We start from the raw sequence: 26,878 nt of genomic DNA on the forward strand, positions 1-26,878 counted from the left end.
TATGGGCGGTCGCAGTGATTTTACGGTAAATCGTTTGCGCCATAAAGGCAACAGAAAATAAATTTCTCTATTTCGATTGTGACAGCTTTTCTCAATTAAACCCACCCTGTCAGAGTGCATTTAGAATAAGAAACATTGAATCTGCATCGGAAGTTTGTTTTCCGAAATCCATCAGCAAACACGTATTGAGACTTTAACAACGGATGAAGATGGAAGGGGTGCAGTTCTGGAAAGCATTTATCTCTTCAGAGTTTCCAAGCCTCCATCCCCTTTCCTTGTGATTGTGGTGGGAGGGGGGGGGGAGGTGAGGATTGTGTAAGGATGGTGTCTGCATGCTGCTCATGCCAAGAACATTTACCTCTGTGGTAGAAGTAGGAAGAGAAATTTGTGTCATTGTAAAAACACAGACAAAAGAAGAAAAGATGTTAAAGACAAAATAATTGTTAATAGTTTGTGCTCATATCATTTATTCATGCAAGCATATGTTAACCCTTTTACAGGATAAAAGAAAGTTGAAATGAAAATAAAAATAGAACTCAAGGCTTACATTATAGATGAAGATGATGGATCAATTACAGCAATAGAGAGCAAGGCTGTTGGGATATGCCAGTGTGGTGTTAGTTTGATATACACCAGGTGAGGGGGGGGGGTGCCCTGACAGCCCTCATCTTAAGTCCATAGTATTGATAATCAGGTCTGTTGTTGTAGTAATAAAAAGAAGGCTGTTGGAATGCACCACTCTGGTTATGTTCTATATCAAGGAGGCACACCTGAACTGTATGCAGGCAGCATCCTAAACATAATGTCATAGATAGTCAGGTGTGATGCTGTAGTAACACAAACAAGGCTGTTGGAATGCACCACTCTGATAATATTCTATATCAAGGAGGCACACCTGAACTGTATTCAGGCAGCATCCTAAATATAATGTCATAGATAGTCTGGTGTGATGCTTTAGTAATACAAACAAGGCTGTTGGAATGCACCACTATGATGGTGATAATTTACATCAAGTTACATTTGATTTTTTTGGCTGATTTCATCTTATAATTTAATATTGTAGATGATCAAACCTGATCCTTGTAATACGATCTGTGCACAGCGCTGTAAATATTTCATGTGAATGAAATATTTATAGCAGTTTTTTTATTTAAAGTGAGAGCATCTAATCACTCTTAATTTTTTCATGTATTATAACTACTGCCTTCTAATTGTTGACATATTTTGGCTAATCATTGTTCAAATATCTACCGAAAGAGCATTAAATCTTTACAAAAAGGAACACATTTTAAGAGCTTTTCTTTGTAACGTTTTTGGTATATTTATATTATTTACTAATATTTTTATCACTTAACTGGAAAAGAAAACATTTTGAAACAAAGAAAAGAAAAAAAAAGCATTTTATTCTATAAGAAGTTCCTCAAGGTAGTAACAATCAAAAGGTTCATATTAAATCAAAGTTAAGATTCCTTTTGTGACTACAACATCCAAATAACTGGTTTACAAAAAAACAATGTTTCATGTAAACAATGGTATACTTTCATTCAATATATATATATGTATATATATATATATATATACTGCAATATGAATCACAAACAATTATAATTTAACCATAAGTAGAGCTCTATAAACACCAATTGTTAGCATTCATTTTTAAGTATTCATTAATTATACTGAATTCTCTTAAAGTAGTAATAATTTGGTCTAAATTAACTGTTTACTTAAATGTGAATACACATTTTGCAGGAAGTAGAATATTGTAAAATAATATATTTCTCACAGCTATATATATATATATATATATATATATATATATATATATATATATATATATATATATATATATATATAACCAAAGCATTGTTATGTAGTTGTAAAACATTATTGCACATTTCCGTTGAAAAAAAACAAGAAAGAGTGGAACCCACTACCATGCATAGTCACAAATATCAATATATTTACAAACTGTAAGAAAAGACTTCATTCCATTAAATGCAGCTTACTCATTGAATGAACACACTTTGTTTCAAAAGGTCATCAGTACTTTTCCATCCCAATCTCAACCCCTCCTCCCCCTTTAAGAAACAAAAACAAATAAAAAGGTCAGATATTGGTGAGTGATTCTCAAGTTTCAATATATCATTTGATAGCCAATTCAACTGCCACATGCACCCACCCACTTCAATATCTGGGAGTAAGTTAAATAGAGGGCCAAAACCTCCAGCAAAGTACATTTTTACAACTTCCGATAGTTTTTAAGTACGCTGAAATTTAGAGTCAACACTTTACAAAGTGATAGCAAAAACACTATATTTAAAATACTGTTTCATATACCGGCTCCAGAATGTTCTTGGTCGTTTTAACGCTAATTTTACCTGAACAGTTTGCTGACAGTGAAAACAAAATAATAATAATTGGTAGGAAGATACAAATGTAATACACAATAATCAGCTATTGATGTCCAAAGTGGATCATTAACTAGAAAATGCGAATATGGAAAATGAAAGCCACACTGTCCATGAGAATTGGTTGGAGAGGTATATCCATGAGCTAAACAACATTCTGTTTGCTTACAAAGCTTTGAAAATGACCTAGATATTGTGATAACATGATATTGATTGTTAACTATAGATACACTGAATACCTATGGATGGATATGGTAATTGTAATTGGCTGTTATGGTTCACTACAGAAACTGCTCCTGTACTACGTGACTGTATGTGTTATGTAATACCTGGAGCAAAGTTAATAATACAGCCAATAGGGGCTATCCTAATACCTTGAATTGACCAATCATAGAGATGAAAATAGTCAGAGAAGCACACAGAATACATTCTGCCAAAATTATACATAATGCAATAAATCAAGAATCTTGTTACATGCAACTGATGTTTTTGGAGTTAATGAAATAAGTCAAGTCCAGTTTGCTTTGATGACATCATTGTGAACTAATTATGGTAATTAACTATTCTGGTCAGTGTTAGAAACATTGTTTCATCAGTATATGATAGAGCATACCTTGGGTAAGTGTAACCTAAGATTGTTACAATGCCGTTACACGGCCTGCAAAACTAATTTCTCAGATACACCAGCTTGCAACTCCCATTCAAAAGGAAATTATTTTGAGAGGAAAACGAATCAGCCTTGTTTCTAAAGCTATAGATAATTTCCTGGTATTGGCTTTATTGAGTTAAGTTGGACTGTAAAATGTAATAACTAACTGCTCTGGTAGATAGTCACTCTGGTGATTGTGTAGAAAATAACAAACGGTTATATCGCCATTACAACCGGTTATAATCGTTGAGAAATTTGGATGTAACCAGTAACAAGTAAGTAGTGAGGTCTCCCTTGAGATTTTGGAAGGCTTGTCGGCTACCTCTCCTCTAGCGGGGAAACCGTGGCCGTGAACTCGGTTCACACACGGGTGGGTCATGAACTTTCTCTTGACAACCCACCGACCGGTATCAAAAGAAACGGTTCGTACGGTAGTTTGAATTTCTGTACAGAGGACTGGAAGACTGATTTGCCTGGTGCCTCTGGGAGTGTGGTGGCACCCCCAACACATTCCAAGAGGTGGGCATTTGTCTAGCGGCATGTGATGTGACACAGTAGTTGCCCTCTTTGGTAATGAATGACGGTGGTGTGCCTTCTTGGTTGGGTTCACCATTGGTGGCAGCGGTGGGATTTGGTCTCCTGGTGGAGTCTGCAGTCAGCAGTGACTGTGCACTGAAAGTGAGAATATCGAAAGCAAGTCAGCATAGAAAACAGAACACCAATGGTGTACATGTGGGGTGGGCAACCTACGGCTTGCTGGCCACATGCAGCCCGCCAGTGATTTTTTTTGCGGCCTGTGAGATAATCTCAAGAAAAAGAAACAAATCAATATATTTCACATCATCACAAAAAACGAGCTAGCTGCTTAGAATTTATCTACACTAAGGATGCTGTCAGGTATGCCTATTATCCCCATTAATTATCAACTGTACTGTATTGACATTATGTTTTTGTGAATACAGATTAAGTACACACACCTATTGCTTGAGATCCTCGGAATCAAAGGTTTGACATCAACAGCAGGTCGTTAGGTGCGGCCCAGTCAATTTTTCACTCCTTATATCTGGCCCATTCATTTGAAAATGTTGCCCACCCCTGGTGCACATGGGCTTACCTTCAATTAACCACTATATTCAACAGAGATATCCGATAACCGTACATAACCTTTGATCATTAATTCCTGAACACACCAGTTCAGCCACTACTCAAAAAAAAAATAACTGCTAGTTTATTTGGGGGATAATCCTTGATGCCCTGTAGTGTTTAAGTGTTGTGACATTTGACCCCAAAACACCCCCCAAATGAACTTGAAATGCAAAGTAAGAAAAAGATCAATAAAATACAAAAAAAAAATAAAAAAAAGGTTGGTTCATACTCTCAGACTAATTTTTAGAATAAAATAAAATCATTTTGAAGTGGATTTTGTTGGACTAAAGCAACATATTTATATCTGCCGGTATCATCCTTTAACTGATAAGTATGGTACTTTTAGATTTGAACAAATTTTTATAAGAAATGCACCTTTTACAATATTTACTCATGATATTTACTAATGATTTTTTCTATCTTACCTCGTGTTCCCTGACGGTACCACATGAGGTACCTGGTTAATGGTTCCATTGTATAATTTATCCACAACGTGGTCTTGTCGAGACAGATGAATTCCGGTGGGTGGGGTCCCTGTGGGTGTTATAATTCTACGGGATGAGATATTCGCTGTGGTTGTAATTGGTGAGGAACTGGTAACTATGGAAACAAAGAAAAAATGGAAAAACAATACTAGCACTATTATATTATATTAAAGTGGTATCCAGTTCCACTAATTAAAAGGTTACAACACTACCTTGTCAGTTTTCACCTAATGATTCAAATACTTGCTAATAAATATTCATGAGGAATGCTCTCTTCACTGTAAAAGACATATTCTAAGGGAGTGAAAATGCATTTTCAGATATCTATCCTTAACACTAAGCTGTACTGTAGTAACAAGGTGACTTAGTGTTTGGGGTATCTTGCCTCAACACAGCTAATGCTAGATTTGCCTTCACCTAGGAATATTTCTTTTATGGCGGTTGAAACCATAGTCCCGATGTAAAAAATTAATTTTGATTTTCGATAGAGGAACATACTCTAAGCATCCTAGTGAAATTTTCATGCAATTTTCTACATAGCATTTTGAGATATTGATAGCTGAAGTTGCCATTGCTTGCACTGTAAGCGAACCTTAAGAAGCAGATGTGATGTCATAATTGAACGCTTATCTGTCTTCCTGGGCTTTACATTTCAATTTTCGTGCTTTGACCTCAGATTAGGTCGTGAACATTCAAATTAAACTTTATGGGATGTGAAGAGAACAATATCCCAATGACTATAAAGTACTTATAATGAAATGCAGCCAAATCTTGAAGTAAACAATTGGATGTAAATTTTGAAAAAAGAAAGAAAGAAAAACCAAAAAACATATACCCTGATTTATAAGTTGGCATTAATGAAATCAAACCTATTTTCTTTGGGTTCACTTTTGGTATATAACATGTCGATGTCAGATGCTATAATCTCTTTAATGATATTTAGAAATATTAATGCAAATATCAAGAAGAATACAAGTTTTTCTTTCATTGGGGAAACATAAATTTTCACCTGTACTTCTACCTGTTAAAAATACCCAACCAACAAAAAGGTAAAAACTGGAAATCTACAACAAAATATAACATAGGGCACCTGTATCAGATGTTACAGTCTCTGCATCCACCTACCTGATGTAATATTGCCCGTGATCGGTGAGATAACGTTCACACTTTTGCCACTCCCCGGTCTTGAAGGAGGAGTAGCCGACCTGTGATGTCTACTGTAGTTTAAACCTGTAGCTGTCAAACTGTAAAAAAGCATATACGAAATATGCATTGTAAATTTACCTCCAAATAAAGGGCTGATGGAAATTGAAGAAGCTTTGCCTAAAATTAACAGGTGTTGAAAATTACCAGTTAATGATGGTAACAACTTCTGACACAAAGTCACTCTATAGCAACATTTAACAACATGCTTGAAAGATGTTCGCAAACTATTAGGATCCCTCTCAGTGTATGAAAACATTGTGACATTACTGGCACGAGTAAAGCAACATGTTGCAGACTTGTAATATGAGTACAACATGATGAGTATCAGTATGAGTACAACATTATGAGTATGAGTACAACATGATCAGTATGAGTACAACATCATGAGTACACATACAAAATGATGAGTATGAGTACATGACAAGTATGATTACAACATCATGAGGTTGAGTACAGCATGTGTACATATACAACATGATGAGTATGAGTACTACATAATGAGTATGAGTACATGACGAGTATGAGTACAACATCATGAGTACAAGTACAACATCATGAGTACGAGTACAACATGATGAGTAAGAGTACAACATGATGAGTAAGAGTACAACATGATGAGTATGAATACAACATCATGAGTACAATTACAACATGATGAGTATGAGTACAACATCATGAGTATGATTACAAGTAGAATTTCCCTTTGCATGAGTACAGGTATGAGTACAAGGCTCTAAGCTGTGAGTAGGAGTACTTAATTGTGTTTAATTATCTACAGTATGTTAAATTTCAAAACCTGTGTCAGGTATGAAGACAAATCCAGGAATGATAGTGGTGGTACAGATAACTACACTAGCCTACCAGTACAGACTACCTACAAGTCTGGCATGCTCCATACAAGTGGATTTGAGCGGTGGGGCTGGCACATCTAAGGCATTAGAGCAGCGGACGTTAAATTGAACTTACTCCAAGTCATATGGAGATCCACCTTGGGAGGCGAGAGGACTTCTGGCAGATGGGAGGCTACCTGAGCGAGGCCGAACTCCTCTCAGAGCAGACTTGTCAAAATTGAGAGGGTTGTCTGGATTAGATAGGTCCCCCGATGACGGCCGACTGTGTGTCTTGTGAGTCCACAGAGCAGAAGTGGAAGCATTTCTGTACCCAGACTGTGCAACTACTGTGTTCACCACAAAAAAAAAAAAAAAATACTTTTGATGTCAAGTAAGTTACTTAGATTTGCAAAAGTTTGGCAAATATGAGACTTTTCAGTATAATGTATGTCTTGAAACAAGCTTAATAAACTGCAATGCAATGCAAATGCACCGTTCCTATATATAATATAAAATATACAATGGACAAAAATATAACAATGCACTCACAATGCAAAATGTACGAAAATATGAAAATGTAAATATATAAAAAATTAAAGCAAACAAAAATGTATACATCTACATATAAATATAATATAAGTGCACAAAGTATAAAATTGTACACAAAATATTGAAATATAATATTATGTAACTGGTATGGTGCACATTGAATATCTTTACAGTAGAAGGATAAAAACCATCCATGAAACTCCTTTAGAACCCTTAAAAGTTCCAGGTCTTTTCCCTGAAGCCAGGAACTTGAAATAATTGCTGGTTGGGAATCAACATTATTCGTTTTGATGCTCCTTCCTGGTAAAGTGAGTTAAGGGATGGTAGGCCTGTACCAATGATACGTTCAGCATTTCTTACGACAGATTCTAGTTTCCTAAAACCATTCTGTCTCGCCCGACCAAACCAGACTACAATGTTTGTAGTTAAAATACTTTCAATGATAATTTCTCTAACACGATAGGAATTAAGAGCTCGCAAAAAGAATAGTCTCTGACGTCCCTTTTTCAGTATCTCATCTGCACTTGTGTTCCATAATAAGTTGTCCATCATAAATGTGCCTTGCATCTTAAATGCATTTACCTGTTCAACATCAGATCCATTAATAAAGAAAGGAGATTTTTGTTTTGTCTGAAGTCCACTATTTATTCCCTTGTTTTGTTCACATTCAAAGTCAGGTACCAAATATACTAAATCTAAGTTCCAAGATAGGTTACAGCAAACAGAGAGGAGGTGATGAACTTGGGCAAAAATCAAATTTGATGTAGAACAATAAAGCGGCTTACCCATCGTAGAAGGAGGAAGAGGGGGTTTATTTGCTGAGCGTCTCCTAGGGAAGCTGCTGTCTGGTTGATTCTTAAAAAACCCTTCAAAGATTACAAAATTGTTTACCTGTAAATGAGAATGAAGCATACAATCATGCAACATCAACACCTTGTTCAGATTGAGTTCCTTCTGTATTTTCAACCCAACCTCTCCCCTCCCCTCATTTCATCTTTGTTCCTCTACACTTGCACAATCTTCGATACATTTCAACCTTCTCCATACTGCTTCAGATAAGCCAATTGTTACCACAAATACCAATTTTTATGAAGCAATATGTCTCACACACACAAAGACACAAAATAGACACTCATATTCACCACTTCAATTGAGAAAAGAATGACAGATTCTAGAAAGCAATCAAGCGCTTGCTATCTGTCCTGTAATATTCTGACTTAGACTTGCCCTAATAAAGTCTTCCCTGAATGACATGTTAGTATCATAAACAGCGAACTCTTAGGTTTTTACTGGTTAACTAATGAGCAAGTGTTGATAAAGATTAACTGTGATACTTGGATGTGCATCTCCCTTCTTACAGTAGCAGACAAGGCAAGCATATCATTTACATACACATTCCAGTGACGGCCATATTACATGGCCATTCAATGGATTAGACTGTACACTAGTGTCCAACCACTTTGCAGATACTGAGGGAGGGGGGGGGGTTTATAACTACATTGCAATTATGCAAAAACAAAAGGTATTTCAAGAGCCAGTGTCAGAAGCAAGCCAAACCCCCATTGTTTCCAAATTTATCAAATTATTTCCAGATTTATTAAATTTAAAGAGACTGTTTAATAACACTACACAACAGCAATTTTGCAAAGGAACATTTTATTTTATCTCATAGGTTTTTGAATCAATAACACTGCACAACATCAATTTTGCACAGGTTCCTTTTTTATCTATATATAGGTTTTTGAATCTATAACACTGCACTTGTAACATCAATTTTGCATAGGTTCCATTACATAGGTTTTTGAATCAATAACACTGTACAACAGCCATTTTTCATACTGTAGGCCCATTTATATCTATGTAGGTTTTTGAATGATGAAAGTTATGATTACGAAGAGCACCCAATAACCCCAGCAAAGGCTTCACTTATCGTAAAATACCAATGTTGTATACCCAGCAAGTGAAAGGCGTACCTGTACGTTTGTTGGATTAACAACAGCATACTATCCTTACCTGAGGAATGGTTGCCCTGAGTCTGTAATGTTTCATCAGAAATGATGTGAACTTTTTAGAAGGCCTATCAATGGCAAAGTGCTGTGGTTCTATACTCTCGGCCTGTAAAGTAGGAAAAGTTATAATCAACATTATAGACTTATATTTTGTATATTAGAAACAATGAATATATCCTAAATTATGGAAGAGTTTCTATTAGAGGAATTATCCTCTTAGTTTTAAACAGAGAGAACATTTTTTTAAATATTTTTTTTAGGATCAATAATCAAAATATGGAATGATTGTTTTACAGATATATTTCTTCATCATTTCTATACACCAAAAGTATGAAAAATGATCAGCATTTTTCATCTTCATCCTTCCATAGTCTGTGATATTCTGTAATTCTCTGTTGCATATACTGTACACACACAGCTCTGACACAGTACATGTTTTTATTTGGGTGACAAATGGTACAATACACATATAATATTGTATGTATTGTTTGGACTATTGTATGTAATGTTTGGATTATTGTATGTATTGTTTGGACTATTCTGCCTACATGAAGGTATGACAGCCTTTCATTGTTCATTGTCCAAATTTTCAGTAAATTTTTCAGTAAATTTCCAGTAATTTTCAGTAAATTTTTCAGTAAACAATTAAGTATTGAATTACAAATAATGAGGGTTATGCCTTCGGTAATAGCTCCATGGTTATGCATACAAACCACCAAATTTATACAGAAAGTGCCCCTCCCCCCCCCCCACCTTCTCTTCACCTGATATGACAGCTGGATTAAGCTACTGTACAATTCACAACTCCCTCCCTCCCTCCCTCCCTCCCTCCCTCCCTCCCTCCCTCCCTCCCTCCCTCCCTCCCTCCCTCCCTCCCTCCCTCCCTCCCTCCCTCCCTCCCTCCCTCCCTCCCTCCCTCCCTCCCTCCCTCCCTCCCTCCCTCCCTCCCTCCCTCCCTCCCTCCCTCCCTCCCTCCCTCCCTCCCTCCCTCCCTCCCTCCCTCCCTCCCTCCCTCCCTCCCTCCCTCCCTCCCTCCCTCCCTCCCTCCCTCCCTCCCTCCCTCCCTCCCTCCCTCCCTCCCTCCCTCCCTCCCTCCCTCCCTCCCTCCCTCCCTCCCTCCCTCCCTCCCTCCCTCCCTCCCTCCCTCCCTCCCTCCCTCCCTCCCTCCCTCCCTCCCTCCCTCCCTCCCTCCCTCCCTCCCTCCCTCCCTCCCTCCCTCCCTCCCTCCCTCCCTCCCTCCCTCCCTCCCTCCCTCCCTAGTGGATAAGCAGTTTGCTAACAGTTTTATTTTATTTTAATATTAATACTAAACAATTTCACATTGAATATAATACTGCTGTACCACTGTCTCCTAAGCACTTACATTGAGCATGTGTTGAAATAACTGTTTCCCGTAGCCCCGTCTCTGACATGATTCATGGACGTAAAAATCAAGGATACACATCGGCTTCATCTCCACTTGGTTGCTATGGTGATCCAAAACAAACAGTACTTTACGACCAACTTTAAGGATGCCAACTACTGATCCTCTACCGCTGCAAAAGAGGGCATTAAATAGTATGTGAAGTGATCGTTTAAAATTATTTTCATCTATTATGATTGAACATGCTTTTGTGAAATATATTATAATAATAATATCATCCCGGATGAATTAAAGAATTTGGAAGGATTAGTGACTTGGAAATGTTTTAATTTTAAAATCTATAGAAAGTTTGAAAACAAGTAAAACTGATAACTGCAGCAGAGGAACACTCATATTCTGCTCGTTCTGAATTAAAGCAATTTCCATGATTCCATACTGAAGCTAAAGTACACATATTGTACAGCATATCAGTTTACAACCAAAACATGTAACAAGATCCTGGATGACAATATAAACAACACTAGCAAAACATGAGGGTCTCTCCACAAGTGCAGCTCTAATCAAGATCTAAATACAGGTTAAGATGAACTAAAGGGTAAAAAGAAGAAGGGGGGGGGGGGGGAGTAATGGCTCAGGACAAGCATAGTTGGTACACTTTATATATTAAAGGAAATTTTTTAGTAGGCCTATGACTGGAGATTTGATCTTACTCTACCCCAACCCCCCCCCCCAACCCACAACCCTCAATCCTATTTTCCTTCCATTTTTTCTCCACTCCAGTCAGTGACTTAAGGTTCCACTATTTCTGTTCCTCACAACAACTTCTCTGGATCTTCCTGCTTACTCAACCAAGTGGTTAAAACAAACTTCACCCCTTCCCCCCCCCCAGGCCCCTCCATCCTTCTTTATTTCACTAAGTGGATACAACACAGCTTGTTCCAAGCATTCCCCTACCCTCCCCTCCATCCTCCTCACTCCATCTTACCTATTAGAGTGAGATTCCTTCATGACGTACAAGCGATGATCTGAATATCTCATTTTGTATGCTGTAGTGATGGCACCACCAAGACCTTGTGCCTATGAAGTACAAAATAAAAACCTCTTTCGTACTCATAGAAATCAAGTCTTTTGTTATATATTTATGAATAACAATAGGAATAAATAAGGTAATTAGGATTTTTGAGTGACTTCACAGTTATGGACTGTGACCGTTACTGCACAGGGCTTCTTGGCGACATGTATCTCTTTTAATGACTGAACACAAACTTGGCAATGACTGCAAAAAAACTTTGTTTTCTTCTGGTCAGTAAAGCTTCAAATGCCTAACTGCATAGCTCTGTCACAGTCAAAAGTATCATTTTGGAGCTACTGGGCTGTAATAACTATGATTACAACCCTTAAAAGTGGCTGCGTGTCAGGTTTCAAGTTTGCAAAGCACATCAGAAACGGGGAAAAGTTTTGCACGGACTGAGATTTTTGTGCATGTTTTACCATCAGAGCTTAGACGAGAATCTTGGCCTTGTAAAACAACTCTTAGAAACAATTGTGCAAACACACTTACAAATACCTTGTGCACATACTGTACATGTGCTAATGTACATTGCAAACTGCAATGCATAAAACTTTACCTTGGCGGACGCTTTTCCCATCGCATCGATGACTACCTCCAAATTTTGCTTTGAGGTATTGTCCCTGTAAAGGAACAACAACAATTGCCTAGTATGATCATTATATCAAGACTGAGAGACAAATCTTCAAATACAATATGGAATGCACCCTCACGAATTGTCCATCTGTTGAACATAACTATAGATCTAGGAATGCCTCAAGTTATTTCCATGGCAGTCAGGCCAACAAAGAGAAAGTGCCATCACTGTTTATTTTGGATGCTTGGTAGAGATAGGAGAGGATAACATAATCATTTCCTATTGCCCCCAAACAGGGTTAATGAAGATGGATTCTAATGTTGGATGCCATATATATGTGAACTTAAATATTATACAGGTATTACAGAACTGCTAACCAGGTCTGGCCTCCCGCTTTATATGTGGACACCCTAATCACTAGGCTATGGACGATGATTGTATGTCCTGAGGTTTGAAACCGGTAAGGAAGGTCGTAATTCCGCTGTATATCTAGGCTACCCCTAATTTTTGCTGAGGACTGTTCAGTAACTTCAGTGTCTTCCTAACTTTAACCACTGCTTCCACATCCAAACTGATCATAGTTGATATACATGTAACTAAGGCAAAACAAAGCTCCAAGCTGTAGCTGGCTACACCGTCGCAAAACTAGGAAGCCAAATTACCCTTCAGAAATTTCTTAAAATAAGAAGTAGAATCTGATTAAATGTGTTTAGTAATATCATCACAAATAAATTGTAGTTTCAATTAGGTTCTATAGCTATAATTATAATAATGCAATGATGGGTCGTTCTTAAAAGGAATGGCAAAACATGAACTGTCCTGATGGTATATATAACCACAAAATCATAAAAAATTTAACTTAGTTTATTTTTGGCGTTTCTCCTCGTACTGAATTTATGCAAAAATAAACCGACTGTGTAGCCACAACAGCAATCATGATACAGTGAACTTTTGGGCAGTTCTCTGCGTATGAGTAGACTACCTATACAATTACCCAATATTACCAAAGCTTATAATTATAAGATGGCAAGTTTGATTTACAGTACACTCAATAAACATTCGTAGCGGAATGGCTACCAGTGTACCAGCTCTCAGATAGCTGAATAACAATTAACATACTGCCCAAACTGAGAATTAACACTATAATTATGTAGCTAGCCAGCAGTACTACCCCGTATAGTAACATGATAGGAGCTTACCCAACATTATGATGCGGTTGCAGTGTCCTATCAAAAACCGAAATCACGTTCCGAATCAGCTGATTAATATTAAAGTCAAATTCCATTTTACGTTCTTCTAATTTTACACAGAAGTAACGTTACTGCAAAGTAACCGGCAGAATAAATAACTAACGGTTTTGTGTTCGTTACGTATACTCGGCAACGCACCTCACTGCACTGCGCATCTTTATGCAGATGTCAATATGGGAAAAGGGGTAACCCTGGTTTCATCAAGTCAGTTACCTGATGTAATCGAGTAATCGGTTTATTCGACGGCTGAAAGAAACTGATCCCAAGCCCAAGGACCATGATACGGGACATTAACCATGGTCAGCTGGATAGGTGTTTTTTCGGCAATAATGTATCAAGGAGTTACGGAAATATTTATGAATACATTTTTGTTGTTCATATATTTCAGTTGAAGAAAACCGAAATGAACAACGACAACACTGAACTAGACAAATTGCAACTGGAACTGCAATATACATTGACCCAGGCCCGTAGCCCAGGATCGACTACTGAGTTGGCTGGAAGGGGCACACACCCTGGGTCCCGGCCTGACTGCCTCCATATGATGATCGAAAATTAGCAGAACGGAGATCGATCTCTGTTACATTTCATATAGAAAGAATTATTTTGGAGGGAGCTGTCTCCGCAACAGCTCCTAGGCCAGACAATATTTCAGCTCTGCCTTTGTCTTTCGTCACTACTTGTTTTGTTCTTTGATCGGGCAATTTCCTGACATAAGTTTTATTGCCATATTGATTTTGTGCGTGTTTATTTTCATCATGGACTCGTTGTAACTCTTTGTTCAGTATACACATATAGTTACGTTTGTGACAAGGGAAATGCAATTTCCCAGTGTAATCACGGTTTATGTACTGCACACTTTCACGTGTACAGATCAAACCGATGGGTAAACAATTTTTGATGTGCTCCCCGATTTACACACACTGAGAAAATACACAATGCAGCCTACTACTACTACCAGTACCATCCCACTTATAAATTGAAGTCAAACCAAAATCACACAAAAGTTTAATTCATCGTATCTCTTTTTAGTGTTTATAATGGACAAAGTTTCATCGAGACTAGACGATTTGATGTTGCAGTTTCCTTCCTTATCATTTACAGAAGATGGAAAAAAGGTATTTTTTTATGGATTGGCTACATTACAAACATACACGAGGTTCATGCATTACTAATACTATTGTAATACTATATAGTTTCTACAGCTTAACTTAGACCTAGCTTACGAAATACGACTACGACTTACGGTAAGGTTTTTTTTTGCCTACGTTCGGCGTAGGGTAGGCCTAATTGAGGCCTAAGCACTGTTTATGTCCTCTGTAATGTACAGTACCCAGGCTACAGTAGCCTTCATGTGGTAATTTACCTATGCCAATCTTTAAGGATCCTAAATCATGGAAACAAAAGAGTATCTTCTTAAAGTTAAATGAAGCCTGAAGGCAAATAAGTAAGTTCTCATACTAAGGCATAGTTGTGGCGTAGGCCAGATACGAGGACTGTACAGCTAGGCTAGATCTGCTTTTCCATTTCTTAAGTTATGGTTCCATATGTTTCTTTTGTAAGAAAGAAATGCCATGCATATCGAACATATAGCAATCTGACCATCTTGCATAACTTCTTGCAAAGTGATACCAGTAATCACTGAGTGAATAACTTATTCCCTGAAAGTCACCCAGTTTTGTCTACCTTACACTACAGCTACAACTAAGGTCAGCTCAAGCCCTCAAACAGTTCTCTTAACTCTTACTTCTGCTGTGTAGAATACCTTCATTATTATTAATGTATATTATTGTTGCAGATCAAGTGCGATCTCACAGGACATGAGATGCCCCCCAAAGTGGAAGTGTTACAAGTCTATGTAGCTGGAAAAAAGTTTCTGAAACTACATGAACGGCAGAAGTATAAGTTTTCACAACATCAGCCACATCTCGTGAATCGTGAAGACAAACATCATAAGTAAGTTGAATTATTTATGAGAGTTGTCAACTTCTCAAGCAAGACTTTTTGATGTTGTTGGTACAAATTTTGGCTCATACCAGTCTATCTCTCTGTCTGATTGCTGACCTGCCTGAGAATATATCTTAAATTAAAAGTGTTAAAGAACAAAAAGCCTCAAGCTCCTGTTTTCTTTCATATTTCTATGTGTTCCTCTCACTGTAGAAAAATCCCTTTATGCTCTTTGAATTTTTCAAAATGATCTTAATGTGCTTGTTTAAAGAAATTGCTGTGTTGCCATGTTATGTCACTGAAAATCCAAGGCAATATTTTAATCTCCTGAAAAAGCTGCCAGTTCTTATGTCATAGAAAATTCACACATGAAATAATTTTACATGGTCTCAAACGACTTGTTTACAATGGCAAGGAGAAATTCGTCCAAGGGTGCACTGTTGTTGATATGACAGTTAACAGAATATGTTTTGGTTGTGTAATAAGAATGTATGAAATACAAATGGATGAACATTAACATATTGGTCTGCACTGAGAACCAAAAGTCATCAACAATTTAGACTTTGACATATCAAGACTAAAAATCTGTCTAAAAGTCATCCTTTAAATTGTCTCAGTGAAGCTGCTCTGATATTTCGAAGAAGTCAAAACTTTCATCAAATCTGATCAATTGTAGACTCACCAGCATATTTGTCGATGATATCGACTTTTGTTTTAACACTTATATTCTCTCTCTCTCTCTTAGAAACCACCTGTACTGTAATTTAACTCACCGCTTTGTAAACAAATTACCAGAACATGTTGAGAGGCATGTGAAGGGAAGACGATATCAGACAGAGTTGAAAAGATGTGAGTCGTTTGGTTTAAAATGAAGTTTAACCCCATTAAAGGACCACTTAGAATTGGACGTAACATATGAATAATTTCCTCAGTGCTGCCAGTGATTTAGGAGAGTCATCCAAGCTAAGCTGAACTACTGTATGAGGACAGATGATAAGATTCCTGTGAAGCACTGTATGCAGCCCAATTGTTTGGTGTATTAATGGAGTATTTTTTAATATAAGTCTATAATTATCTTCTATATGTCATGGAAGTGTAAAATGTTGTCTTTATTGAAAAATATAGAAATCATTCAAAGACTTGTTTACTGTTGCCATTGTTGATACGTGTAAGTCTGGATCTGAAGGACTGTTTGCATGTAATTTACCCTTGTAAAATATTGATAGCTTAACCATACACTCTTACACGTTGGTGCAGAAATATCTTTGGTAATTATTAAAAAAAACTACTTCAAACTTACATTTTACTATAGAAAGAATACTGCAACCAGTTTCAGTGTGTAATATTTATAATATTACTTTGAACTTACTTTTCCCTAGAGATAAAAAGTGCATCTAACTTTATCCTTGTTCATTGTGTATAAATAAATTATTCCCTTCCATTTCACCTCAGATGAAGAGTGCATCTGAATTGGTCCTTGTTGATTGTATATAAATTAACTATACCCTTCCATTTCACTTCAGATAAAAAGTGCATCTAAATTTTTGATTGTTAATTGTGTATAAATTAACTATACCCTTCCATTTCACCTCAGATGAGAGTGCATATGAATTTGTCCTTGCTGATTGTATATGAATTAACTATACACTTCCATTTCACTTCAGACAAAGAGTGCATCAGCGATGGAACAGAATACAAGTCAAGGAGACAACCACAGAAACTAATAGAGGAATCAATGGCGGCCACAGAGGCAACTGACCAAGAACAACTTGGGATTGACTTCATTCCAAGTGACAGTGAAGAGGATGAAGGCAATAATCGATCAGATGAGAGCCTGACAGATTTATATCCTGGTGAGTGGGTGGATGAATCATTGCTTGGGCTTTTAACAGAGGACCTGTGAAAACAAAATGAAGTTTGATATGTAATAGTATTATTACAAAAGTAACAGTTTTGATCTGCAGTACTGGGTATGACTATTATAAATCAAAGGCTGGTATGGGGTAGGGGTATAGGTTAGATTATGGTCGTTTGTGGGGCTAGAAATTTGCAAATGCATTTCTAAATGGAAACAGGAAATGTATGGCCCTTAAATCAGTTTGTTCATTTCTTTTCCTTTTGTGTTACAGAGGGGGATTTCCCAGCGGCTGATGAGGTCCCAGCTGGTGGTAGTGAGGACAACTGTAGTACCAATGAGTCTGAAAAAGGTCAAGACAAAACTAACAAAATTCAGAAAGCATCTACAAAAAAGGTGAGCCCAATTATGTATACTTGTGATGAGAAGAAGCCAAATATTTCAGTGGAGTGTGGATCTTGATCCTGTGTGACATTGGAACAAGGAGAGATCAGCCATTGGCCAGCTCGTCAGTCCACACAATAGATGTTAACAAAATTGTACGTTTCCGTAATGATCTATAAAAAAAAATGATTTTTGAATTTAAAAAAAAGCAAAAGCTATACGACCCTTGCAGATTATCATTTGTAGTAGTACACAAAGCATGTTGTCATCGCCGTCTCCGTACTTTTAGGGAAAATAAGCGTCTAAAGGATAGTTTTTTCCCATCTGCTGTGAAATTATTTACTTCTTCATAACAGGTATCTGTATATTCTTTTTAGTTTATGTTTTTTCTATCTTTAGTTTTGCACATTTGTACCTTTTTCAACCATTTCCTATCTACATAGTTTTATATTAAAAATTTTTTCACCGTTTAGATTTCTTACATTTTTTTGCATATCTTTTACATATTTCTTACAGTTTGATATCTTCACATAGTTTTGATATATCTTCACATATATGTCTATGAATTTGTTACTCTTTTTTATTACGGAGCAGGAGGAACGTTCTGATTTTCGATGTGTAATATTTTTGATACGTTTGCTGAATAAATGAATTGAATTGATTGTGGTTGGTAGAAATATGGTTTAGAAGTACTAAGAGACTTGCTTACACTCACTGTAAGGATGAGTTCTGCGGGAATCTATTCTTAGATGACGCTTGGCATCAAACTAAGTCAATTTCATCATGTGAGTTGCACGAAGGGCTTATTGGTAAGATTCTGATGTTTGTTTCTCTTGGTTATGGATTTGAACATGCCAAAAGTATTTTGCTGTGGTTACTTATAAAAAAAGGTTGGATCCCTAATAACAGAAAGAAAAATTATACTTACTGTTTTTATGTTTTGTTTTTTAGTTTTTCTAATTGTTTATAGTTTTGGAGATTTATCAGTGTTGTGCCTTTCATTGTCATTGCCAGGTAATGCCCAGGGTCAACAGTTCCAAGTCGAAAATGATGAGGAAGAGAAAGTTTCCGTCTGCACTCCATCAGACGAAAGGAATAAAGCAACCTGACAAAGTGACCAAGCGGAGTAAACAGCATCGGCAGATACAGAAGAAGTGAAGATAGTGAGTGGTGTCCATGTGGAAGTCTGGAAGGCCAAACCGGCTACACTATTTATGCCTCACATGAATGACGGTCAAACCACCCGCGGACAGAGGAGTATTTCTTTCCATCGTCTGTGCTGCATCCTTCGATGTCAAACTAGTCAGGTATCCACGTGATAAAACGGTCCACAAAGGCCGTACTTTACACAAACTTGATTGAATTTTATAGGGAAGCAAGAAAAGATGAGAAGTTGACATGAAACTAGGGGTTATCTGACAGTTCACAATTTGTCAGTTGATTAAACCCTGGAGCACTATAATATTAATATATTTATTAATATTAATATACTAATTTATGCAGCAATCCCAAGTAAAGATGCAGAGAGGTGAAAGAAGAAACAAGATCAATATTGCTTGAACTTCTGAACTTCCATATCTTGCAATACATCACATTCTGGTGGTGTTTTCACCTTTATTTACCTTTCAAATTCTTTGATGTAATGTAAATGAGTATGATAGCTTAATGCTGAGAAAAAAGAATGTGAGAGTGGTTTTTTTCAGTTCAGTGTTTACATGTAGTAGCAATTGACAAACAGAAAAGAAACATAAGTACGATATTAAAGGCTTTGAAGAGAGCTAAGAAATGATTAAACATGTTTAAAAGCTAACATTAAATGTTTGATTTCCCAAGAAATTTTGAAATTAGTTATTTCAAAAATATGACTTAGATTGTTAGTTGGTGGAATCAGAAAAGTGGTTCCCAGAATTTTAGTTGATGTCTTTAGTTTGTATCAACAATGAATATTATTAAATGATATTGGTACAATGTTTAAATTGCCTTTGTTAGCTTGCCCCAATCATATGATGTTTTTCAAGTCAAATAAAGTTAAAGAAATGCAGCTCATTAATACGTATCTGTCATATCTCTGAGTGTTCCTCGCACTAGTTTTTTTTAAATTTGATGTAGTTGGTTGACTGAACCAAGCTTTAGTATCAGACTTTGGCTGCCTTCTAGAACAGGATACCCTGGAGGACATCATGCTTGCTTGGATCCAGGAGTGAGAGGTAGTATTGAAGCACCTTCTCAAACTCACATGTTTAGTTATTAGGACACTCCTTGCCTTTAGATCTAATCACAGACATAATGTATAGTCTAAAATACTCATTAAAAAGCACCCATTAAGTCTAAATAGTTATTTTTCTTTGGTAGGGGGTGGGGGGGGGGAAGAAGGGGACCTTTACACCCTTAAACCAGTCAAGCAAAGTTTGAAAATCCCCCCAACTTTGAAATACTGCATGTGCACATCACTGAGATGAACTGCTCATGTGTTTCGGTAATTTCTCTTGGTAAAAGGCCTTTAGGTCCACCTTGTGTATTATGGTTTCCAATTCCAATGTTCAAAACTGATGTCGCATAGATTTGTCTACTATATATAGTACTGGGTATTACCAAGAAACTGCCCTCCCTAACCTTTACAGTCAGTTCCATATATGCCTATAGACACTAGAATTTCCAGTGCATGTACAATTATGAACATATACACCGATTCATTTATTCATTGAAGAGGTCAATAATGGTTTCATATAATTGTCTTTCTTCAGCACTCTCTTCAACATGGTCTTCTTTTGATTAACGTAACTTCTCTCCCTTTAAAAACAATTCAGTGGGGTGCCTATCAAAGTACCAACAATGTCTTGCCTTCTTTCCAATTCTTACTGGTCCCTCTACCCTTTTGTTTTGTTAAGACCTACCATTTTATATTTTCCATTAATTAAACTTACAAAGTGATCACTGTCCTGGGGGAGGGGTATAAAGGGAGGGGTGCCCCCTCCCCATTGAGATTTTTTAAGTTAAGGAAAGCCTAGATGCAGAATGGTGCTATTTTTCTCAATTTTGTAGGTTACAATAATCCTTTAAAAATGACCCAAAAATAATTTTCCAGAAGCAACACTTGGTTAAACTGAGGAAAGTTAAAAATGTAAACAGAAATAGACAAAAATATATGTCTTAGACTGGATTTCATTTAGTTTTTCAAGCATTTTGGGACAATTTGCTTGATAAAAAATGTAAAAAAACCTAAATAAAATCCATTAGCACGGACAAGAAATTGTTTAACCTCAACATGACTTTTCAGTGTATATCAGTCTTTACCATAAGTTCACTTTTGTCTAATGTGGCTATATGATTCCATTTGAATATTAACCCCTCCCTAGCAATCCGGTGGCCATGGCTCATGGTGCCCAGTGGGCATGCCACCTCTACTTTCAAGTTCATGTATGGTTCTCCCACCCTAATCCCATTAATTCTTCCCACCATCAAGTAACAAAACATGAGTATTGTGCCTTGAATTATTTGTGCCCCTCCATAAATCGTTGGTGCCACTCATAAATCTTTGGTGCCCCTCCAACTCAGAGTACATACTACTCCCAAGGTTCCCACACATTTCTGTACATCCGTCTCCCATACATTTCGTTCTAATAAAAATAAACATGTTGAACGATGTAGACGGCTATAGTAAAGGTTTTGTGCCCTATGTATGCAATAATTGCCCGTACGTAAGATTGTACGACATTTGGGAACATGCTAGAATATTTTGTTTCTCAAAAAGTAAGAATTGAATATTGACTAAATACCCTTGAGTTGTAATTCGTTTCAACTAGTATCCCCCCCCCCCTCAAAAAAAATTGGAGCTAATCTGGTGCATCTCTAGTGTTTCTCTGTGTGAAAATGAAAGATGTTTGGACAATAAGATTAAAGGCATTGAAGACTCGTCCAAACCGTGAGCGGCCTTCTGAAAAAGTTATTTCTGTTGCTTGTGAGTGACGTTTTGTATCGTTTATACACTGTGCTGTGGGTATCGACTGCAGCTGTATGTACTGACTGTACACTAGTGTCTAATTTTCGACGGTAGCAAGCTGTGTGTGTATTTTCTGGTATCGATGGTGGTGTCTAACACTTATCTCTTACTCCTCATTCGAAACTAGGTCAGATTACCGGCATTAGACGTTTCTTTTTGTGCGAGTCTTTACACCCTTTAAGATTTCGTCGAAACCTTACTATAACGTACGTATATATGCCCCACTTTGAGCGAGTCACATGTTTGGGTGTACAAGATGGTGTGGCCTTCAAATACCTGCAAGCGTACTGTTGTCAGCAGATGCCAAGGGCGGCGGAAGCACTTTTAATCTGGGGGGGGGGGCACCGACATCAAAGGGCACTTTGCAGAAATTCGATTGGACTGATGCAGCCTGATATTTAGTACCCTTTATAACTCTTATTGTATTATCTTATTTGCGTATACACATCACTCCATCAACGCTCCCCCCCCCCCCCCCCACACACCCTCAAGGAAAAAATGCATACTAGCACTGCAATATCCAATGTGCAAATTGGGAAACAAGGAACAAGTTTTCTTTGAAGACAGAATGAGGTGAAATCATGCTAGTTGCTAATGTAGGAATGTTCCGAATTAGAGTTTATTTCTTGTTAATATCTTAACAATTTTTTCCATTCGAAATAGCTTTGAGTTTGACCCACAGAAATTCATTAAAAGTCAGGGGCGTAGCCAGGATTTGCAAAGTTGTAAAGGCACGACTATCTGAGCGGAGCGCCACCATCGGTTGGCGCGGAGCGTACAAGAAAATTTTTGGTTTTACAAACCCCTCAGATGGCCGGAAACGGCCCTTCCCGAGTGTTCATTCCCTGGTTCCCTGGCCTCTTGCTATCTTGAGACACCTCAATTTTTATGTAGAAAAAGGGCACATTTTTAACCTGAGGAAAAGTGGGGGGGGGGGCACGTGCCCCCTGTGCCCCCCGGTTCCGCCGCCCTTGGCAGATGCGTTATGGCTTATATGTTATTTCTGTGGTGGTTCCTCATTGTCGAATACAAGAATCCTTCAAACCCACCCTAGCTACTTTAACACCTTGCATTGATTGATTACGTGCACGTGGAAATGACTACAAAGGACTCATTGTAAGCTCATTGGAAACATAGCAAGCTTGATTAACCACGCCGTGTTTTATCATTGTGATGCGAACTTCACCAATTAGGTTACAAATGTGGCTATACAATTAAACACTGAACGTTTATTGAGGAGGAGTGGGAGAGCCTCTCCCGCCCCTCCGGAGAGGGGAACCTGGAAGGACTTTCCCCAACATTCCCCGTGGCTAAGGCCCTGTTGAAGACGGAATGTCATTGCATGATGGTAAAATAAGTTGCAAGTCTAACCTAGTACAATTTCCGCCCGATCAATTTCCCTCAGTAATACCCTGAGATCGGTGGCTGTATTTCAATTTGTATCTCATAACACAGTGTGTTTTCATGGTAATTAATCGCTAAGCCAATATATTTTAAATTATTTTACTCTCTCCATCCTCTCCAGCCCATCTCCAGCCCTCTTATATATGTGTTAGATGCAAACCATGCATAGCCTATATATTTTTAGTCATTTTCCCATTTTAACTCTCCACCTGGATGTATGAATATATATACCTCAAGCAACATACATCCTAAGAAACCTTAGGTAACTGCGCCATTTTTTGAACGAGTTGCTGGTATTAACCCAATATCCTGAGCTGATAATCCGCTAAGCGTTTCTTCGAATTAGTTGTCCAGTGACATGATGAATTGCGAAACCGGGGAATTCCGGTCAGGTATACGCGCGTAAGTTTCACCATTCCGTCACCCACGAGTCAGTGTCCATTTGCCAAGGAAGGTCACTGTAATATACTGTGTACTGCACGTTTGGTATTGCAACGTTTGCCATCAACTTAAAAGCAATGATAATTATATTTGTTGGAAGACATTGCAAAACAAGTTCTATGCGAGTTTGTATCAATATATCACTGAAAACCTAAAAGGAAGTTGTGTATTCACATAATATACGATTTGTCGATGAATGCAGTTTAATATTAAAGTTCGTTGTGCATGTTGGGTACGTGAGATACAAATTACAAACACCGGTGGAATGCATGATGACGATGAATTAAAGCTTGACCAAAATTATATTCTCACAGTGGACGTTCAATGTCATGTTCTTCTTCTGACATTAGGGGATTAAGCTCGACCTCAGCCATACTGGGATATTGATCAAACTATATATCTGTTCATAATGAGTAAGTACATGATCTTATGCTACAGCCTTTTGCAGGTGGTGTTGCTTGGAATAGTTTGCCTAACGTTAGGCTGTCATATTTGTAGCCAATAGTCAACTAGTACTAGGTATAGCCTAGGCCTAAGCAATAGCATACACTAGCCTAAGCAACAGTGATGAGTGAACTGAGGCACATGTTAAATGAAAAGTTACGAAGAAAGTTCCAATATTGGTGATGTTATACCCCCATTCCAATGGATTGAGCACTTCTAAGGCATAGGCTAGGTAACATTTACTTTGGAGTTATTAATATCCCGATTGTGCTCAGTGGTAGTGAAATTATTTTGGTGGGACTCAGGCTGCTACAAAGGATTTTCTGTGGGATAGTGCAGTTACTGAATATTTGGACAGTCTAATTGAACACCATTCTGGGGAAGAGGTCTAGTGTGGTATAATCAAGGTTGCCTTGATTCTAATTTGTGCAATATTTTGTAACCAGTTGAATTTGCTGTGTGACATTTTATTCTGGTTGTGATAACTTCACTTGCAGCAAAGACCAGACTTTACCCAGGAGTCCAGGATAATGTGGACTTTGAAATGGGGCCGTGGAGGTGTCTGTCACACCCACTCCCTGTGCCCCTGCGTGCAGGTCTGGAGGTTGGGATGTTACAGGTTGCCTATTAAATTACACTTATTAGTGTGGATCATAAGTCATAAATAGGGTAAATAAGCAGGTCAACAATAGCTTCACCCTTACTGATAATTCTTTCAAAAGTAAAGGGAGATTCTCTAAAGTTGTAAATGAATGAATATGCCAAACACAAATGATACACACACATCAAAGTCTACTGTGTATCAAAGTCACCACTATATAAATTATGTAAGGGTCTCATAACTGAGTACTTGGGGAAAAAAAGTACATTTCTAAAATATCCATGATTTTGGATGGCAAATCAAACTCAAATAAGTATATTTCTTTGTACATCGCATGGTCCTTTTGAATCATTGGAAGTAATGAAGTGAACCGCGGATGGCGGGGGAAATTACCGGGTTTGGGGTCCTTCGCTTCGAACTCATAAGTGATCAATGAGGAGGCAAGAGTGTTCTTGCGTTGAAACAACAGCTGACTTTTATTACAAGCTCTACACAATATGAAAATGAAAATATACAAATGAACAAATCATGATACATGACAGTATACAGTAAATGGCTCTGTATAATAAATGGCTCAAGGGACTCTTCACTATCTTATTAAAACTATCCTTTCTCGGGGAAAAACCTATACTCAAATACTCCATACTATGACAAATGCACGGAACCTACAGTATGCTCAAACTAAGTAATATTCATACGACATGAATACAATAAAAGAATCAATACCTGCAATCAATCTTGTACTCTTACAATACTGCACTGCACAACAATGCATAAGTGTATAAGGAAAAATGTAAAATGAACATTATGAAATAAACTGCATGAATAATATAAAACGTTTGCCAACAGGTGAGGAATTTTAACACCTTCGTAATGGCCAGCCTAGGGCAACACATGCCGCTGCAACACATTATAGGCCTTTTCATCTAAACTGTTCCTAGACAGCAGGAATTTCCACCTCCTGAACCCACAAACTCTCAAGAGACTTGGCACTCTATAGCTATCCATAAAGGCTAAGATTAAAAGGACAAGCTCTGAGACAAATCTATAGTCACCAACAGTAACAATATGTTCAAAATACAAAATACAAATTCGTACACTCCCTACACTGCGAGCAGTACAATACTCAAAATACAGGTACAATAATCATCTCTCAATACAGTACAATACACGTAACTGTTAATAACTCTCTTTAACTTAATCCCAACCTAACGGGTACTGTCACTCCACAGTATAAAAGTACACAATACTACTAGCACCCATGTGCTTAACAATACACAACCACTGATCTACACAGTGTACACAACACACGCTATAAACCCATAGGACCAAGGTCCAAAAACACATCCTAATATATGTACTTTACACAGTCAAATACAACCTAGCCAGAGGGGCAACACTTAAAATCTGATTCAATTAATTAACAAAAAGGGTACGTACGGCATTTAAACAATAATAATATGTGTTACTTAATCCCTTACTATACTGGGGTCAGCTCGCTCGCGGATAACAAGACGAAGGAGACTCTTCGCTCGCGGTACAGGAGGTCGCGTACATCAAGACTCCATCAGCGCTAGCTCGCTCGATATACTGTAGTAGGTCCGCCATCTTGGAAACCAGTGGCTTCAAGCCAAAAGCCGAACCATCTAAAAACCTGAGGCATCCTGCCTCTGAGAAGGTTGACATCTCCTCACGGACTTCAGGCAGTAAAGATATGGATAAAGTCTGGGCTATTGACGAACCGAGTAATGAAATATTACCAAACTAATAAGGGGTTTACGAGGCGATGCCCCGGAGCTCTGCAGGGACGATGCTGCCATTAAAACGACGTATACAGAACTGAAGAACCACATGTGCAAACAACTAACTCTACAAACTGACTGTTACAGCATATTACATAATACATGCAAATATACAGCGGGTGCACACTACAAAATTTCACTTTACTACAGTAAATAGAAAATATGTCGGTAAAATGTGCCACATTTCTGTGGGGACACGAAAACATTTTTCCTTTCAATCCATATCCTTTACAAAAATAATTGTCAAAGTGAGAGCAGTGTAGTAAAATGTAGTAAGGTGCAATACTTCAGGGCACTGTTGCAGCATATATGCAATCTTTGAAGCAGCATTTTGCGTCCTTTTCTATAATTTTTCTCAACCTCACTGACTCCACTATGCCATAACGACATACATAACTAGCTTATCTATGTAAATCTTTCTTCGAATGGTGGCATAAAAGTTGAAAAATTTGAAACTTT

The 26,878-nt window shown here is 37.6% G+C and overlaps 3 protein-coding genes across 4 annotated transcripts in view; 2 read left to right on the top strand and 1 right to left on the bottom strand.

Annotated features, from left to right (window-relative positions):
- Nucleotides 1-2,425: 2,425 nt before the first annotated feature.
- On the bottom strand, nucleotides 2,426-14,008 carry LOC139963788 (uncharacterized). The gene is made up of 10 exons (XM_071964918.1): nucleotides 13,491-14,008; nucleotides 12,274-12,337; nucleotides 11,631-11,722; nucleotides 10,646-10,817; nucleotides 9,287-9,388; nucleotides 8,059-8,164; nucleotides 6,861-7,071; nucleotides 5,814-5,932; nucleotides 4,629-4,803; nucleotides 2,426-3,729 (listed from the first exon to the last, which is right to left on the bottom strand). Exons 1-10 carry the CDS (start codon nucleotides 13,574-13,576, stop codon nucleotides 3,468-3,470), a joined length of 1,389 nt encoding a protein of 462 aa, XP_071821019.1. The 5' UTR covers nucleotides 13,577-14,008; the 3' UTR covers nucleotides 2,426-3,467.
- Nucleotides 14,009-14,447: 439 nt separating this feature from the next.
- LOC139963789 (surfeit locus protein 2-like) lies at nucleotides 14,448-19,769 on the top strand. Its single transcript, XM_071964920.1, has 6 exons — nucleotides 14,448-14,659; nucleotides 15,340-15,497; nucleotides 16,234-16,337; nucleotides 17,153-17,341; nucleotides 17,618-17,739; nucleotides 18,742-19,769. The coding sequence occupies exons 1-6, from the start codon at nucleotides 14,582-14,584 to the stop codon at nucleotides 18,883-18,885; spliced, it is 795 nt and encodes a 264-aa protein (XP_071821021.1). The 5' UTR covers nucleotides 14,448-14,581; the 3' UTR covers nucleotides 18,886-19,769.
- Nucleotides 19,770-23,539: 3,770 nt separating this feature from the next.
- The window catches only part of LOC139963504 (probable helicase with zinc finger domain), a 33,434-nt gene continuing 30,095 nt past the window's right edge, over nucleotides 23,540-26,878 (top strand). Inside the window, exon 1 of one of the 2 annotated variants that reach the window (XM_071964329.1) lies at nucleotides 23,540-23,985. In XM_071964329.1, the coding sequence (XP_071820430.1) occupies nucleotides 23,982-23,985 (4 nt within the window). In that variant the 5' untranslated portion in view covers nucleotides 23,540-23,981. The remainder of the gene's footprint in view (nucleotides 23,986-26,878) is intronic. The other variant, XM_071964328.1, reaches the window with a different exon arrangement.

Source organism: Apostichopus japonicus, chromosome 22 (genome assembly GCF_037975245.1).
Source record: "Apostichopus japonicus isolate 1M-3 chromosome 22, ASM3797524v1, whole genome shotgun sequence".
Lineage (NCBI taxonomy): Eukaryota > Metazoa > Echinodermata > Holothuroidea > Aspidochirotida > Stichopodidae > Apostichopus > Apostichopus japonicus.